Raw genomic sequence first — 18,098 nt, forward strand, 5'->3', positions numbered from 1 at the left:
GCCATCTCATAACAAAGCATGCTGGGATCGGTGTTAATATTAGTTTCAGTTATGGTCGCTTACGATAGCTCTAATATGTACATACGTTGTTTCAATGAAGCACTGTATGTTCTATGTTATTACAAGCCTACATTGTATACAAAGTATAAGGTATGTATGTTATAAACATGCTACGTACATTATGCTCATTTCTCGACATTCAGCATAGTAACAAAGGCTGACAAAAAGGTGATTGTATTCACAGCTGCAAACGTGTACATTGTTGACTTAGAGGGCCTATAATATTACATTCGGGTCAGCTTACTATTGCAGTTCGCTGCTGTAATGAATTCACAATTATAACGACACGGTTCTATTGTTGATATTACTTCTTCACCAAAAAGAAAACCTAATTTCCTGTACTAGAAGCATAAAGGGACCTCTAGAAACGCTTGGCTTTTGGCGTATTCTACTAGACAAGTAATATCGTTATGTTCGTGTTGTTGACATGTAAAAGCAGCACAATCGCATTTCGTCACATTATTTTGTTAAGCCTGATGTGTTTGAGTCTTTTTACTTATTATCGATGATTATTAAATATTCACTCCTTGTTTTATGTAAAATACTAATTAATTATTCAAATACTTGTTACTAACTTGCGATGCGGCCGTGTTCTTTTTGTTGCACTGCAATAGATTCAAAATACCTTTTCTTTCAGCGTTTTTCGATTGCGATGTGTTCACAAGTGTTACTTGTGGTCGCCATGGAATAACATTATCGAAGTCACTTTTATGCCATTGCTCGATCCTTACTGCGTGGTTGCATTCTAATTTGTGTAGCTCAATGTTCCTTGTATTTGCCTTTTCTTATGCCATTCTGCGTGACATTTGTATAGCCCTCAATACGACAAAAACGACAACAAAGAACATATTTCTCATATGTGTTTTTGTTATTATTATTAGATGTGAAACGTAGGAAGTTTCGCCACTGAAAGTACCGGCTGGTAATTCCAAAATCTTAGCTTAGAAACATAGCAAACAAAAAAGGGTAACGGAATTTAAGAACACTGTCAAAATTATGTAACGAAATAACAGAACACTAACAGAGAAAGTCTATGCACGCATAGTTCTTGAATAACAACCCACTCCTCAGTTCATACCCCTTTTCCTTCGTCCTTTCTCCTCGCAAACACTTTTGCGCTTGTCGTGCCAAATAGCACTATGGACGGCCGGGACTGTTCGCACTTACCGTTCTGCGGATCTTCGCGGTCTTTCTAACGTCACTCCTTAGTAGGGGGCTGATCACGACGTTCTTTCTGTTTTGCGTGTACCTGTACACATTACTTGCGCCCTTGGGTTGAAATTGTATATGCTTACTGTGTACTTTAGAGCCGCCATACTCACCGCTTCGCGCACTAGGAGTGAAGGTAATGGAAGAAGAAGCCACTTGCCATTCATAGCAACGGGTTATGGCAGCCGTCGGAGAACGATAAACAACGTCGTTAGGGCCCACGCCATAATTTGGCCGCGTCCAAATCATCACTGCCGAACGCCGCCAAATACGCGGCAGAACTTGTTTCGTGCGAGTGAGTATAGAGTGAGTGGCAAGTTTCTTGTTTAAGTGAATCGCCCCTTGAAGCTGCAACGATGCTTGGGCACCGCCTGGGCGCAGCGGATAGAGGCGGCGCTCGAAATTCACCGCACGTCGTCGCTTTGGAATTAAAAGGCTTTTTTTTTTTGGGGGGGGGGGGGTTCAACGCATTGCAGATGCATAGATGTCTCTGCCTCAGACTCGCATTTGCAAGTGTTTGTATCTTTGACGCCGTTTCTGTGCTTTGGCTGTGCGTTCAAGGTGCGGGGAGGGTTTGGCGTGTAGGAGTTATAGTGATGGTAGACCGGCTAAATTAACACGCGCGCGTTCGTTAACGCATTTCATTAGCACGGGAGGGTCGTACAGCTCATAGGGAGGGCTTGTTACCGAACGCCGCGTTGCTTTATATTGGAGCACAGCAATTCGCACCGAATTCTCGAATAAGATGCTGTTTTCGCTCCATATGCCTGTGATGCGGGTGCATAAGGTCGTTATTTTCCAAAATATATTTCGTGTGGTATTTAGTTGTCGCAGCGGATCGTTTCAGTGAAGATCTGAGTCCTAGGGTTCGTAGGTCATGATGACAGCTTCAATATCCATGCGTGAAAATAGTTGATTATGCCTTAGGCAAGACTGCGTTTTGTAATATTTTGAACACGCAAATTATAGGCTGCATAAACACCGTAGCATTTCATAAGCGACATTAAGCCTCCCCTATGCGCAAGGACGACGATAAGTGTGAGCTGCTACAACGCTGCTAACCTGGTAATGTTTATACCAGCAAGACAAAAAAAAAATTAAATAATTGGGTTTTACGTGCCAAAACCACTTTCTGATTATGAGGCACGCCGTAGTAAGGGACTCCGGAAATTTCGACCGCCTGGGGTTCTTTAACGTGCACCTAAATCTAAGTACACGGGTGTTTTCGCATTTCGGCCCCATCGAAATGCGGCCGCCGGGGCCGGGATTCGATCCCGCGACCTCGTGCTCAGCAGCCTAACACCATAGCCACTGAGCAACCACGGCGGGTGCCAGCAAGACACAGAAGGCACCCGGCAGAAGTGTGGTGTTCCACACAATTAGGTCGCTATGTTTTACGGTTGCAAGCAAGGAAGGAATGGCAACACGAAAGGTTCTGCGTCATAAAAGTATGACCAATATTCTTTCTTTTTTTCTATTTAATTCGTTCGTGAAAAATTCTCCATGGAAAGTCTCACGCCCCGCTGCCTCTCACCGTCAGCAGTGGTCGCGGGCACGTCACTCACACTCGGCACATCCGTGGCAGCGGAAGAGTTGGATGCAGTGGACGACAGGGTACGCTTCTCGTTCTTGTTCCTCGCCTTAATCGCGGCCACGTAGTACTTGTAGTCCTGGAAGCCGAAGAAGAGGTATACGCCCTGTAGGCCGTTCAGGATGCTTGTGAGGACCTGAATTACGGACGAGTTGATGAAGTTCAGCAGCCCCAGAAACCAGGCTGCCCCCATGATTAGGGCAAGCTTGAAGAACAGTGCCGCGTCGGAGGGCTGTTCACCGCCGCCGCTGTTGGAGACCTTGCCTTTCCTGAAGTCCTTGGTTCGTCTCACGTATACAATGATGTGCGCGTAGAATCCCATGTCCACTGCCAGCAGCACGCCCATGGGAACGAGGAAGAAGGCGATGTAAGGACGGTACTTGCCGAAGAAGCAATAGTACTGGCCGTACGCGGGCGAGTACGGAGACCACGGAGCTCCCCAGTTCAGGCCACAGCACGCGGCCACGAACAGAAAAGGGGCGCCCCACGCCACGGCTGCGTAAAGAAGCAGCGTCTTGTCGCTTCTTGCGGCTACCCGCATGGACGAGATGTTCCTCCACATGTCGAATGACAGCACCGTGGTCCAGGCGAAAGTGGCGACGAAACCAAAGTGCTGGAAGACAGAGGACACCACGCAGACGTCTTTGGGAACGTCGAGATAACTGGCCAAGATGTAGACAAGTTGAGTGAAGAAGAGCGTCGCGGACAAGCACAGGTTGCACCGCGACGCGAAGTTGCGGGCGGCGCTGAAGACGGCGTACGTGATGCCCTTCATGAGAAGGAAGAAGAGCGACAGTCCGATGCAGACCATGATGAGGTAGTGTTGGTAGGTGTAGGTGTAAGACCCGTCGCCCGCCGCATCCGTGGCGTTACTCACGGGCACGTTTTCTTCCTTGTACCGGTAGACCTTGTCGTTGATGTAACACTTGTCGTTGAACCAGGCAGCACACGACGTGGTGTTGCTTGCGAACTTCTTGACACTGATGTGTTTGAAGCCACTAGACTCGCTATGGGAATTTGCAGTGTCGGGGATACTTGCTCTTTCGGCAGGATGGCATACCAGCGAAGTTATGTCCACTTGATTACAAAGCGCACAGTACACGTTCTTGTAAGTTTTGCCGGTGTAATTTAGTCTAACAGGCTCCAAGTAAAGCTTACACATACTTTCTGCTTCTTTGGACACATTGCCTTCAACTCCTCCGCATAGATCAGTATAATTTTCACGTGCAGCGCAATAACGCAAGTTATTTTTCAGGGAATCCTCGTGCAACTCGAAGGTCCCTTGCTTGCTCTCAACAAATGAGGTAGTCCAGAAAACCCAGCTTTCGATGTCGTAATTGCAGAGTGCGCAGAACCCGTTCGAATAGGTGTATCCGCTCGTGCTCGTTGCTGGGATCCGGAAGAATGCTTCATTTTTCGCGCCAGCGTCTTCACAGCCCTTCCTGACCTCGTCTTCCGGCCAGGAGTCATTGCAGCGAATGACCATCATTATTTTGCGACGGACACCTTTATGGTCGAGCAATGGAACACAAGTTGTGTCCTTCTTGGACGTGCTGTTTGGTGCGACGGCTGCGTCGAAACAGCAGTCCCCGTAGCGAATGCAGCTGGAGTCATTTGAGCACAATCGACGTCTGATATCCATCGACGTTTTGAGTATTTGAGAACTGCAGCGAAGCAGTGACTTGACGTGCTTATCGCTGCTATTTTTTGCTGCTTCTTTAGTGGTCGTGATGTTGGCTGCACTGGCAACTGCACCAGATGGGGTCCAGCCATGGAGAGCAGCCAGGGCGCACAGTAGGATGACAAGCGAAAGGTGCATGACTGCCTGTAAATAAGCATTAGGGAAGCGTATTAATTAGGTCCCATCAATTCTTAAACTTGCAGGATTTTCAGTGTAAGTTTTATTTTTGATACGAAAAAAAAAAAAAAAAACGTTCTTAAAATGTATATTGACACGGCGAACTAATGAGTCTGTTAAGCAGACGCTCTGTTACCTGGTTTTCGTGCCATCGGTGGCATGCCGGCATCTCACTGGCTGTATTACATTTTGGTAGTAGCCATAGTTTAGTAATACTTTTAGTAATAGAAAAATAGTTTATTACGCGGGCGGCGCTCAGACTTGATTAGTATAGTGATGTTGAGTAGTGAAGAAGTTGACAAAAACGCACACAGCACACTGTCAGCGGTCATTGACGTGCTTTTGAGAAAGCTATGCATTCGCGTAAACCGAAGTGAGTGCGCGTGAACTGGCACATACAGGCGCCGGACTGCGTACACGACACCAGACATGTTCGTTGCTCTTATCTCAAAACAAATCCGAATGCGGCGATTGTCATTTAGCCATAACGCATATACAAGCAAAAGTAAAATGCGCGAACGGGTGAAGCAATTCGTCCTTGGTAAACTCAAGCAACGTTGCAAAACAAGTGTTAGACTAAAGCTAGACGATGCAATCGTTAAATGTTGGAACCGGTTGTGTAATTAACTGGTCGGAGGAAGAAATAACATGTTTGTTCGGGCCTTCTTCCAAATGTTCTTTGGAAAAATAAACATGATTTGATTTGATTTGATTTGCTTTGATTAGCTCTCTGTTTTGTTTAACTGTTTGGTTAGCGCTTCGAGAGCTTGATAACCCTCGGTTAATGGGCGTCTAGCCTATTAACACACCGTACCAACAAGGCCGTACAAAAAACAAGCCTTACTTTAATCCTGGCTTAAGCCCAGTATTTTACCATAATCCGTAGGCACTGCAATGCTTAAGTGTTTGCTCCACGTTTGTTTTCGTAGAAGCGCCAGGTTAGCGGCTCAACCCGCCCTAAGCCGGCCTGACGCAGTGTCAAAAGACCGTGGCAAGATGACCGTAAGTTGTGGCTCTGAGGCCAACTGATATGCGTATGATTGTTTCAAAGTCAGTCCTGGAAAGCATTCCTAACTCCCCCTTTTTCCACCAAATCAAGGAAGGTGATGGAATAGCACACTGTGATATAAAGGTTATAAACAGGGAAAAGGTGCCTCACAAAGGCTGGCCAACGTTTCGATAGGAGGACCTATCTTCGTCAAAGGCCTTTGACGACGCTAGGTCCTCCTATTGAAACGTTGGCTAACCTTTCTGAGGCACCTTATCCCTGTTTATAACCTTTTTCCACTAAGGCACTTAAAAGCGCTGTGATACTGTGCTGTGGATGTCTCTTATGCCATGTTCTATATACAGCTTCAGGTGGGAATACTGGAAGTTACCGTAGGAAGTTACTGTAGGAAACCATGTACACCACAGGCAATGACTTTGTACATAGACTGTCCGGTTTCGACTCACTTGTCCGAACTCAGTAGGTCATTCTTCAGTAGTAAACCTGCCTCTTTTTTGACGATTTAAGTTTATCCCAGGAACTCTGAAATTGACACCTCCATGTCAGACATAAAGCCAATTTTCATCTTGTTCCTCATCATCGCGTACTGCTCCTTCGACATTAGCAATGAAATGTTCCGAAGAACGAACTGCAAAGAAATGTGGAGGCTGTGCTGCTTCGCACTATCCTACGCTCGCGCACTTCGCTCGGTACAGTACGCGTAAGAGATTATATCATGTTCCCGATATACCGTCTTTCTTGCCTGTGTGCGCTGATGTGTTTAAAGCGAAGTAATTTATTTAAAAAAATGAGAAAGATATTTTGGCGAGGCTTGCCATATGGCATAATATTTCACACGTTTGCTCTAAGGCCTGTGTTGCGTACGAATTAATGGAGTGTTTGGCGTTATCTGTTATGTGCTTTGTATCCTGTATCATGTATCATAGGTGAATGTGGCGCTATAGCAAAGATTGTCTTGCACAAGAAGGGAGTGTTCTGGTTGTATAGACAAATCCACATGAAAGAGTGAGAATCTGCTTCCGTCACCCGAGATGTTACATCCAGTAGGGCTTATAAAACTGGTCCGAACATGGATTATCGGCATGACTCTAGTCTATCATTTAAAACTACACATACTGACATGATCTACTGCCGCTTTGAGACATGGACCTCAAGGCGATGATATAGCATCGCCCATTTTTTCCCTCCTAGGTGCATATTGAAGCCACAAGTACAGAATCTGAAGTTTGTGGGTGCAAATACACGACAGGCGCACTTACTGTGTGGTTGTCGTCCTTTCACTGCACAGAGAAAATTCGTCACCACCACGCTCGACAAGACTGACAACCGTCCCCTTTAGGAAGCCAGAACTGCTTTAAAAGCGCTGGTGTGGTTTTAAAGGAAACGCGACTAATTGACAAACTATACAGTGTGCGAACTGATGCGTTTTCTCTTTTTATCTTCTCTGGTTTTCGCAGCTTTTCTGCCCTTATCCCATCCCCCTGTGCGGAGTAGCCAACCGGATACTTAATCTGGTTTACCTCTTTTCCTTTCACCTCTAGTTCTCCCTCCTCCTCCTCCTCCTCCTCCTCCTCCTCCTCCTCCTCCTCCTCCTCCTCCTCCTCCTCCTCCCAGATATTTTTTACGGCTTGAAGAGGCAGCGACGCCAACCAACCCAACAGATGCGAGCTTTAGTACGCCGCAAGGGACAGCTCTGTATAACGACAAATTATATGTCAGAACAAAACTACGAAAAAAAAGCTCTTCGACTTTATCCTAAAATTAGCTAAGGAAAAGCACTGCCCTACCCGTGATATGTGCTGCACTTAATTCTTTTTGGAAAAGAATATTTGAGTAATTTTGTGAAATCTCGAATGGAAGGCGTTGTGGAGACCGACATTATGGCTGACTATAAGAACCTGCGATCCGATGACACGGTGGGAGCAGAGGTTCTATATACTGTCTCCAGAAAATTCGCTTAGAACTAATAGCCAGAAAGCAAACTAGCGTCATGGAATGACAGTGCGACACGCGCGTGCTCTTCCTCGAGTAAGCTATAGTTGCAAACTACGACACGAAGCCGTGAATTGCAATCATAAGCAGAAGCTGTCAACAGGAGAAACATCCCACCTACCGGCATGCTCTTATGCTTCAGAGAAGGACATCAGTTGCGGCCTCATCGATACGCTGTCGGCGATATTCCACGTGCTCGCGTCCGTACCGCAACGTCATCAGTTGCATCGGCCATCCCCGCTCCTTGGCTTCTGCTGTGTGCGCCGAAGTAGTCGCGGTGAAATCGTCAGCGCCGCGGAACGCGTGGTCGCGATGTGTAGGCGCTTAAAGGGCGCCCACTCCCGAGAGTATACTTTCACTAATAGAGGAAGAGTTGACCAGGAAGCTGGCGAGGGAAGACTGGCGCCGTCTATTCAGCCACGTCCGTGCATGTGCGTTCCCGCGCAGCGTGAAGCAAGCTCTGGGGGCGGGGCTTCAGAGGTCAGCCGGCCGCCACTCGAGACCTTACTACGGCTAGTGTATCGGACCGGTTTGCAACAAGCGAAGGCCACTACGCGGACCGAGTACACGTGCGCATCTTGCGGTTTTCGTTGTGCCGCAAGAGCTGTCAAAGTCAAGAACGACGGCGAGTAACTTATATTAAAAAAAAAAAGCGGTAATCCGGCCGAGAGAATGCGCAATAACCAGTAGTAGGCGCTCTGTCTGGCGCACCGGCACGCCTATGTTTTCGACCGCAGAAAGACTATACCGTTTGTCCAAGTCAGTGAAATGGGATCGTACGACATGGGGAAATGTTAAACTCGTACCCTTGCTTGAATGTTTTTCTTTCTTATGGGGCGGGGGGGGGGGGGGGGGGTACTACGCAGTTCGCCTCGTTCAACATCCAATGACCAGGGAGAAAGACGGTCCAGACAGATTTACCGAGTTTGTGTTGATTACAGTACAGATACGTAAATTGCTGAACAAAATAAAATAAAAACTGATTTTGCAAGGTTGTTTTATGAAACGCGCTTTCGAATTAGCAGCGACTGCACGTGCTACATGGTATGCAATTCTTTTCTTTCAGAAAGACACAGCTCTATTCACGCGGCTGGGTATAACGTCGCTGTGCGCGGTGTTTTCATAGTTTTTTTCTGAAATAATTAACAGTGGTTATATAATCGAGGAGCCTTGCTTGTACGACCTTCACCGAATCTCTGCAACTGCAACAACTACGCACATGTTGTAGGCAAGGTATAGCATTAGTTGCGGTTCCTCTTTCTTCTTACCACAGAACATTTAAAATGTAGAAAACGATAGAGGGAATGTAAGGAAAACAAATAAGTGAAGGATGTTAAACACAAGTGCCTCAAATTTGCTACGCTCTCGGAGGGGGAAAAGGGCATAGAAAAATGGGGGGTACCGAGAACTTGTAGCCCCGAACAAAGACAAAATGTCGTTGAGCCACGAGAATTTAAGGTAATCGTCGTAGCCGCCAAGAGGTTGCTGTTGCACATATTCTGAAAAATAAAAGTTGTTCACTAGAAGAGGAAAAAAAAATGCTACGCTGAGTTACAAAAATACCGCTGTGCTATATCAATCTAGTGAAAATTATAATTCGTAAAATGAGTTCGCATTTCCCAGTTAGAAAACAAGAAGATGGTTGGAGCAAAATCGAGGGCTACGCTGTTCGGCCTACGCAGCGAAGTTCCCGGGCCTCAAAATACTCAACCTTTTGGGGATCTTGTTGCCATATTTATATTTTTTTTCTTTCATAACTTAGACGCCCATTTGGTGAATACGTATACTGTAGCCGAAAATGACGTGCAAAGGCAGCAAAAGGAGCTTCAAACCTGGACTTCAAAGACATTTATTTTTGTAGACTGCTGATCTTTTGCTTTGAAAACATAAACGTACAAAATAACTTTCGTTTTTTAGTGAAGCCCGTCGCTCTGTTAACTAGTTTTGCTCTCTCACAAGCATTGCCCAGATCGAGCACAATTGGATATGCTCCATCCCATTTATGCGCTTTCGAAGTAAGTGACCGAAGGTGGATATTTGCCAACTTGTTCTGTTACACTGAATATTTATAATGATATTGCAAAATGCGTGCTGTGACCTGTCTGCGAACAGGAAAGTACATATAGCGGTTGGAGTTTCAAGCTGTATTTACGTAGCCTTACCGCTGCAGCATTGAGTATGTTCTGCTACTAAAATTAGTGTTCCACACCGCCTGAACTCCTTACAAAGGAAACGAGCATTCAAGACAGCTTCACCAACGGACATGAAGTCACATGGTCTGTAGTATAGTAATCTAGAGGTCACTTACCTCACAATCTTGTCGCTGGGCGATGTCCTCCAGAAATCGTTCTTACAATGAGAGCTTCTAACAATTTTGCGTGAACATATAATAATAATAATAATAATAATAATAATAATAATAATAATAATAATAATAATAATAATAATAATAATAATAATAATAATAACTTCTTTATTTCCATCAGTGATGGAGGAGACTGTGGGTAAAAGTCGCTTTAGAGGCAAGCGACTTGACTAAAGCCCGCAGCCTCCTTTACAAGGCAAACAGCGATTCAACAGGAGACACATATATACATAGCAATTGACTATATGTGAAATAGGGACAAAAAGTAAACGCAAGAACACAACTTATCTGAAAAACGTTCTTCAATTATTTAAGAAAGATTGAGTGACAAAATGTTCACGTAAAGTTCGTACACCAGTTATATAAATATCAAGACCTGATTTCAGAAACAAATTTAAAAGTGTTGGTAGTGTGTATGATATCTTTTGTGTAGAATAATTGGCACGCGGAGTGACCACCTTCCACTGTTCCGTGCACCGTTTCGTAAAGAGTTGTTGAGCGGTGAGATTAAAAGAGATGCAGAATAAATGAAATGTTTCTTTTTCTTCTAAGAACTATTTGTGGGCAAAACAAAAACAACAGTGGAGTCACATAGACACATTTGAAAGATGCACAAGGAAACTACGGAATTTAAGAGCTTCATGGCATTTGCTTGATTCGCCCGGACATGTGCTTTAATGGAGTGTAACGCAAACCAAAAATGAGGTAAACGCAGGAACAAATGAAGAAGATAAGAAAATAAACGAGAATATTTTTTGTGTTTTGTTTGCGCTTTGTTATATTGAGACACTAAAAATAGCGCACCTAACCAGCGCCATCTTTGCTAACGCATAGTTTTGTCCTTTGTCTTGGCGCAGTATCACGTATTACAGCTGCCTAGACGCCTGTCCTCAACCGTCTGTCTCTACAGGAACCTATGTACAACGTGTGAGAACGGAAATACAGCAATTGGAATACGAAGACACTCATACTGTTTCATCAATGCGTGGTCGCCTTTGAATGGCGCCACCTATTGCTCGACAATGTAATGTAAATTGTTGAGTATTGTGCGTGAGCATGTGTGCTTGTGTGTGTGAGTTTAGGGCAGGGGGGGGGGGGGGGGGGGCTGAGGTCATGTGTTTGCGTGTGGTGTACGCTATGAAGAATTAAGGCTTGAACGGCCATGTGGTGGTGTCCCCCCTCCCCTTTTATATTTCATAACTTATCTGATGGCGTAGTTGGTGGCCGTGACTTGCGTACACAAATTATGGGCAGAAGACGTGGGCACCAGAGAAATACTCGGTTCGTTGGCGCAGTCAATGTCATTTGAATCGGAGCATTAGAGGTGACTACATCTCTTTCTTTTATTTTCATTTCAATAAAGAAGTGAAAGAAAGAGGTGATGCTCAATTTTTTGGACTTCTTCTCTGGCCTGTGATCTTGTATCCGTGCCTTAAGTTCTCATTATACAAAGAGTTTGACCCGCCGTGGTTGCTCAGTGGCTATGGTGTTAGGCTGCTGAGCACAAGGTCGCGGGATCGAATCCTGGCCACGGCGGCCGCATCTCGATGGGTGCGAAATGCGAAAACACCCGCGTACTTAGATTTAGGTGCACGTTAAAGAACCCCAGGTGGTCGAAATTTCCGGAGTACTCCACTACTGCATGCCTCATAATCAGAAAGTGGTTTTGGCACGTAAAACCCCATAATTTTTTACAAAGAGTTTGTTACTGTAGGTACTGAAAGAAGATTTGTCTAAGATTTCCTTGCTAGCGATGTACTGGCTGCTGGCCTGACGACCTGCATAGCTGCAAAATTTGTTCAGCTAATTGCTATACCATTGGCGAGCTACCGCTGACTTTTCATGCGCGACATGGGGCGTGTACTGCGAAGCGAAAAAAAATATAGCAGGTTTATGCAAACGTCTATTATACATGCATCAAGAACAGCGTTAGCAGAGGGTCAGTTCATTAAGGCCCGCAAGTATGTTGAAATACAGGGCTCTTTGAAACCTTGTTAAATAATTACGAGTTTAATAGTATTTCCATGTAATCGTTACATGGTTTTTCTATTCGAAGATTTTTTCTTTCTGTGAGGCTTACTTGTAGAGGCGTTTACGCACATAAGCTTCTCTTACGCGCAGAGCGAGATGTCAATGAATGTCACCCGAGTGCACCCACCTACACTTATGACGTTCCGTGCGTCATTGCTAATTAATTGCGTGCTTTATAATTTTATTAGACGCACTTGAAGGGACTCACTGTAATAGTACGCAATGAAAGTTAAAGAAAGTGTGATTATCGGCCGTTTCACTAACTATATATGCCTTCGGAGGATGTTTTCGACGTTAAAGTTGTTTTTGAAGAAGAGAAAAAGATTAAGGAGGCGTGTACAAAAATGCTAGAGCTAAAAACATGTATAGCATACCTGACTAAATCAAGCAGGCTAGGTTACTATTTGTCACCGCCTCATTCCATAGGGGATGGCAATAAAACACCATCATCTGACCAGACTGGGAGATGCTATCGGTTCTTCCTTTTCTCTCTCTTGTTATTGCTTACAGGAGCGACTACTCCCGCTTATATCTATTCTCAAACTTTCAAACACGCCATTACGATTTTTGTCAGCGCTTGGGCATGCGCGAGTAATCGAGATGCAACCGCTACACACTGCTTTAAAGAGAATGCACTGTGGCACTTGACAGCAATAGTGGAAGAAATGGACTGTCAAAAGAGAAGAAAAAAGGAAGTGCACATGGAGGAAGTGTGCGTGTGCGTGTACGTCTGAGCGGGAGTGGTGTCTTTTGCCAGGAACAACAAATGAGGCAGACAAGACCCGATAGTCTTATCTTCGCCACGCCAAAAGCGCCATCCGACGGCAAATTTACTGGAACGTACATGCTGGAACATACCATTTAACCTCGCGCATGATTGCATGCACATACTCTACACACTATCACAATTATTCTGCCTCTGTGGATTGTTAAAATCACGCTCACAGCACCGAAGACAAGACAAATGGAGGACAGAAAATGGAGGGTGAACGCAGCGAAAACGCGGATGAGCCCATAATAGATGCCGTTGTAAAACAGAAACGTGGTGTTCTGAGGCAAAGGTACGACAGAAGGGCTGGTGATTTGCGTTGGCGTCAATCTGGCTGCCGCGAAATTAAAATGTCTGATGCGAAACAAGCGCTACATGCTTGTACGTTAGTGGTGCAAAAAGAGTACGCGGAAAACCCTTGTAGCAATGCAATGTGTGGTCGCGCAAAGAACACTTGTGCCTCGATTTTGTTTGTCACGTGATTACTGGCCACGTACACCATCGAGGTGGTACAGTATCTGTACGTGGCCTCAGGGACGTGGTTCGTGCTTGTGGGTGACGAACAAAAACGCGCTACTGGCATCGAGCTCGAACGACCGCGCGAAACTAGTGAGGAGAGGAGTAGTGATTCAAAATATAAAGGACAAAAATTAGAATCTCGAGTCAATGTAAGGGCAACAAATATGAAGCTTTAGAACAAGATGAGGATGCACAGAGGTAATGAGTGAGAGTTTCAGAGGCCACAATTGAAGTTGGAAGCAAAGCACCAAGGCAACAAGTAAACAAGCTCTCCCAAGTAACACAGGACCTAATAAAAAAAATGAAATCTGCAGAGTTCAACCAACATCTCCATATGGCTTTCATAGATTACGATAAAGCGTTTCAGTAGATATACCAGCCGTCATGGAGGCATATCTAATCAAGGAGTACAGGAGGCACACGTGAATATCTTAGCAAATATATTTAAAGATTTCACATATACGATAATCCTTCTTAGGAAAAGCGACAAAATAACGATCAAGAAAGGAGTCAGGCACGGAGACAGAATATCTCCAATACGGCTCAGTGCAAGCTAGGAAAACACTATTCAAGTTGTTGATTACTGGGAAGGATTAGGAGTGACGATCAACGGGGAGCATCTCGGCAACGTGTGGTGTGCGGAAGACATTGTCCAGTTCAGCAATGATGGAGATGACTTGCAAGGAATGATTGGAAACCTTGGTGGTCAAAGTGTGAGAGTAGTTGTGGATATTAATTTTCAGATGACTGAGGTAAGCTTGAAAAGCCTGTAAAGAAAACCAAAATTCGTGGTTGGTATCCAACTCCTAAAATTTGTGCAATAGTACGTTTATCTAGGCCCGTTAGTCACAGGGGACCCTGACTATGAGAAGGAAATTGATAGAAAAATAAAAATGGATTGGGACTTATACGGTAGGAATCGCCAAGTCTGACTGACAGCTTACCGCTATCTTCGAAAAGGAAAATATACAATCCTTGCATTGTACCGGTACTAACATACGGAGCAGAAACTTGGAGGTGAAAAAAGGAGCTTGATATGTTAAGGACCGCGCTAACGTTACGACAACATTGAGACATGAAGGCAGTGGTGTGAATTAGAGAGAAAATGCGGGTAGCCGATACTCTAGCTGACATTAAGAGGAAGAAATGGAGTTAAGCAGGTTATGTGGTGCGTAGGTTAATAACCAGCCGTTCATTAGAGTTGCCGAATGGGTGCCAAGGAAAGGAAAGCGCCGTCGAGGACTAAAAAGAATTAGGTGGTGTGGTGAAATAAGTAAATGTGCGGGTTCAAGATGACGTCAGCTAGCAAAAGATAGGGATAATTGGAGATCGCTGGGAGATGCATTCGTTCTGCAATGGATATAAATATGATGATGATGAATGGGTTAATCTTGAAGCAGTGCGTTTTCGCGGTTATCTCACTAAAGTGCTATGTGCAACTAGATGGCTTCGATCAATCGGGAAACGAACTCCGATTTTCTTTCTCTTCATGTGGAAATCATTTTACAGATGTTGCAGCATAGCTGGTTCATCATCATAAAACCACTGCTGGCATTGCTTTACCCCATGAACTCTTCTGGTGCAGGGCGTTTCCTATAAGGAACCATCGACTATTGCCGCTTATCTGTAAGGTTTAGGTGCAACTCGGGACCTCGGCCGAGGCCCACTTTTGCACTTCAACCGCATTTTCAGTCTATAAATGCATCATGCACCTAACGTCATTTGAACATTTATTTTTTTCCCAACGAGCTTTCCTTCTTTTCCTGCGCAAGACAAGAATACAGCGTCCTGCTGAATTACTCTTATCAAAACACTGGACAGGCTTACTAAGCAGATTTATCTGTCTTAGTTCGGGCACGCGTGAATAAGAAACAAAACAGAAGCGAGTCTTAGGAGGTGAAGTATGCTCAGATACCCTGAACAGGTCGTTGTGTCTAGGGTATCGAATACAAGTTTAGCGAATTTAGCTTGTCTTTATGGTGACTATTGCAGAACAGAATTCGTCAAGGTTTATGGTATAAGGAAGACCTGGCACATCTTGCGTATTTGTCCTATGAGGGAGAAAGAGAGAGATTGTAAATAGAGAAATATATAAACTTTATTTGCAGGAATTTCTTGACCAGGCCTCGCTTCCGCAATCTCATCAGCTATTGTTTGCCACTTCCAATTTCATGACCAGCATAAAGCATTGCGGCTTGTATGGCCCTCCTACAGGTTCAATAGTTTCAGCGGACATTTAACAATATAAACATTCCCTACTTCTAGTTGATTTCTCCTGCTAAAAGAAATGTGAAAAAGAAAACATTGGTGTAGCTATCGCGCCATTGTGGAACAGCCTCAGAAATAACTTTTCTGCTTGAAAGCGACCACCGGACGTGTCTTTTAATCGGCGCTCCTTTTCATACCTTCTTACTTCCTAAGCGGCAGGGGCAATGCCTTGTTGCTGTTTTCTGAGAACACTTACGAGAACATGACAGTCCGAATATGCCTATAGATTCTCTTTATTTTTTTCCCTGGATCGGCTTGCTTGCGGTTTGCTGTGCGCGAAATGCTACCAACGCCGCCTGTTTCGATGGATGTTTACTATTTCCTCGTGGCTCCGAGATTCGCACACGACGCAGTGACGAAAATCTGTAAGGCGGCGTTGCTTGCGCGCCTGGCACGAAGTATATGCTGATGCACGCACTTTGGTGATAGGAGGCTTTTATAGGCCTCGCGCTTTATTATTTTTTTAATTCTTTTTTTTCTTTGTTTCTGTTTCTCTGGTTTTTTTTTCTGTGTGTCTGAAAGCCTCACAGTTACTTAGTTGCTGAGCTTAGTTGCGGAGCTTATTTGATGCTGCATTCATTAAGATATTCTAACTAACGTATTTTCACTCTGCTCGGAGTCCTTCGATTACTCTTTAACTCAAATGACTCTGCAGGGTGGGCCTTCGTGTTATGACTTACAAGGACACGAATATCAGTTGTGACCGTGAAGTCTTACTGAACACTTGTGAATGGGAACCAGTAAGGAGATAGGTGTTTAGCCCAGAGTGCTGAGCAGGAGGTTATATTAACCTAAAACGGTTGAAAATTTAACAATTACACAAAAAATGTATTTTTTTCTACCCACCTGTGCACTGAATGACCGTAGGGGTGTTTCTCAAGGGCGATAGTATGCACACACGCGTTCGATACAATGTGTGCTGTTGTCCAAATACTGGTAGCGTCCGTTGCATTTGCACGTTAGGTTTTTCTACGTAGACATCTTCAAGTTCTTGTGTGACTTTTGTTCGCGTAACCACCCCAGTCGCTGGGCTTCGCGCTTAGCAGGAAACCGCCGAGAAATCGGTAAGTTTTTCTCCCACACTTGCTCTATTCCCCGTTTCGCTCAACGTTCTCTAGCGTGTTATTTAAGCTAAGCTTGTTGCCAGAGCAAATGGGTCAAGTTTAACAGAATCAGCTCTTAAAGACACTTTTGGCGAAAGCCTGTCCTGCCCGTTCTTACCTGAAGTGCTCAGTACTTTTAATGATTACGCGTCAAAATCCCTGCAAGCCTTCAGGATTCTGCCTTGAGGTACCGCGGATCTTGAACTATGCCTACTAAGAGTTCGCACTGACTTGCTTAAGCATTTCCCTGAAAAGTTTCGACGATGATAACTTCTGTGTCGATAGCGCCTTAATTTCCATCTCCTCGTGCTCAATTTCGTTACCTTTTACAATCGTAATAGATCATTATTGCGTTCTTTCGATGTAGCTTTCGTCTCATCTCGTCACGTGGCCAAAACATATTAGTCCTCCCCTCTCTCTTCAGTCTGCGCTACAATACTCGCTAGTGTAGTCGCTCCGAATCTTGCATTTTCTTGTCATACCACGCGTACGCGCACCTCAGTATTCTCACTTTGGCTGCTGAGATATTTGAATTTTATTGATTTCGTTGTTCAGAGTGTTTTTATTCTATGCAGTAGTGATTGTTCTGCTACTTGTAAAGGTGAACAAATAAGCAATCCTGCCACAATATTTCCACCATGTTTACCCGCGCCATTTCCTTCTGTCCAAATAGAGAGCGCGAGGGAAAAAACGCCACCTAACATATTAATTTAATTACCTTCTTAAGGACGAAGAACACGTCTCACCCATTACCATCCAGAGGAAAGCACGAGAGCCGTATGATAAGTGCATATGTACCCGGCTTGGCTACTTTGTGTGGGTTTCTGAAAGAGAGAGAGAGAGGAAAGGGGAAAGGCAGGGAGCTTAGCCAGAGGGGAAGATCTGGTTTGCTACCCTACGTTAAGGAAAGAGGGGAGGGGAAGGTAAAGTGATAACAGAGTAGAGATAAGGAAACCCACACTCATATTTTGTGGGTTTCTGAAAGTTTCTGAACTATTTTAGTGGGTAGCGCACGGCGCCCTGAATTCCTAGGGATTGCTTTTATTCTGTCATAATGAGGTTGACGACATCATCGTCGTCGTCGTCGTCGTCGTCGTCGTCGTCGTCGTCATCATCATCATCATCATCATCATCATCATCATCATTTATGTCCTTTGAAGGACGAAGAACTCTCTGCGATCTCCGATTACCCCTGTCCTGCGCCAACCGATTCCAAGTAACGCCTGCGAATTTCTTAATTTCATAGTCCTACCTAGTCATTTGCCGTCCTCGACTGCGCTTCCCTACTCTTGGCACCCATTCTGTAACCCTAATGGTCCACTGG

At 44.8% G+C, this 18,098-nt stretch overlaps 1 protein-coding gene across 1 annotated transcript; it reads right to left on the reverse strand.

The window, feature by feature from the left end:
- Positions 1-2,702: 2,702 nt before the first annotated feature.
- Positions 2,703-8,441, reverse strand: LOC126542652 (probable G-protein coupled receptor Mth-like 10). The gene is made up of 2 exons (XM_050189790.3): positions 7,841-8,441; positions 2,703-4,685 (listed from the first exon to the last, which is right to left on the reverse strand). The coding sequence occupies exons 1-2, from the start codon at positions 7,844-7,846 to the stop codon at positions 2,748-2,750; spliced, it is 1,944 nt and encodes a 647-aa protein (XP_050045747.2). The 5' UTR covers positions 7,847-8,441; the 3' UTR covers positions 2,703-2,747.
- Positions 8,442-18,098: the final 9,657 nt, after the last annotated feature.

The sequence above is a fragment of the Dermacentor andersoni genome, chromosome 2 (assembly GCF_023375885.2).
Source record: "Dermacentor andersoni chromosome 2, qqDerAnde1_hic_scaffold, whole genome shotgun sequence".
In the NCBI taxonomy this organism is placed as follows: domain Eukaryota; kingdom Metazoa; phylum Arthropoda; class Arachnida; order Ixodida; family Ixodidae; genus Dermacentor; species Dermacentor andersoni.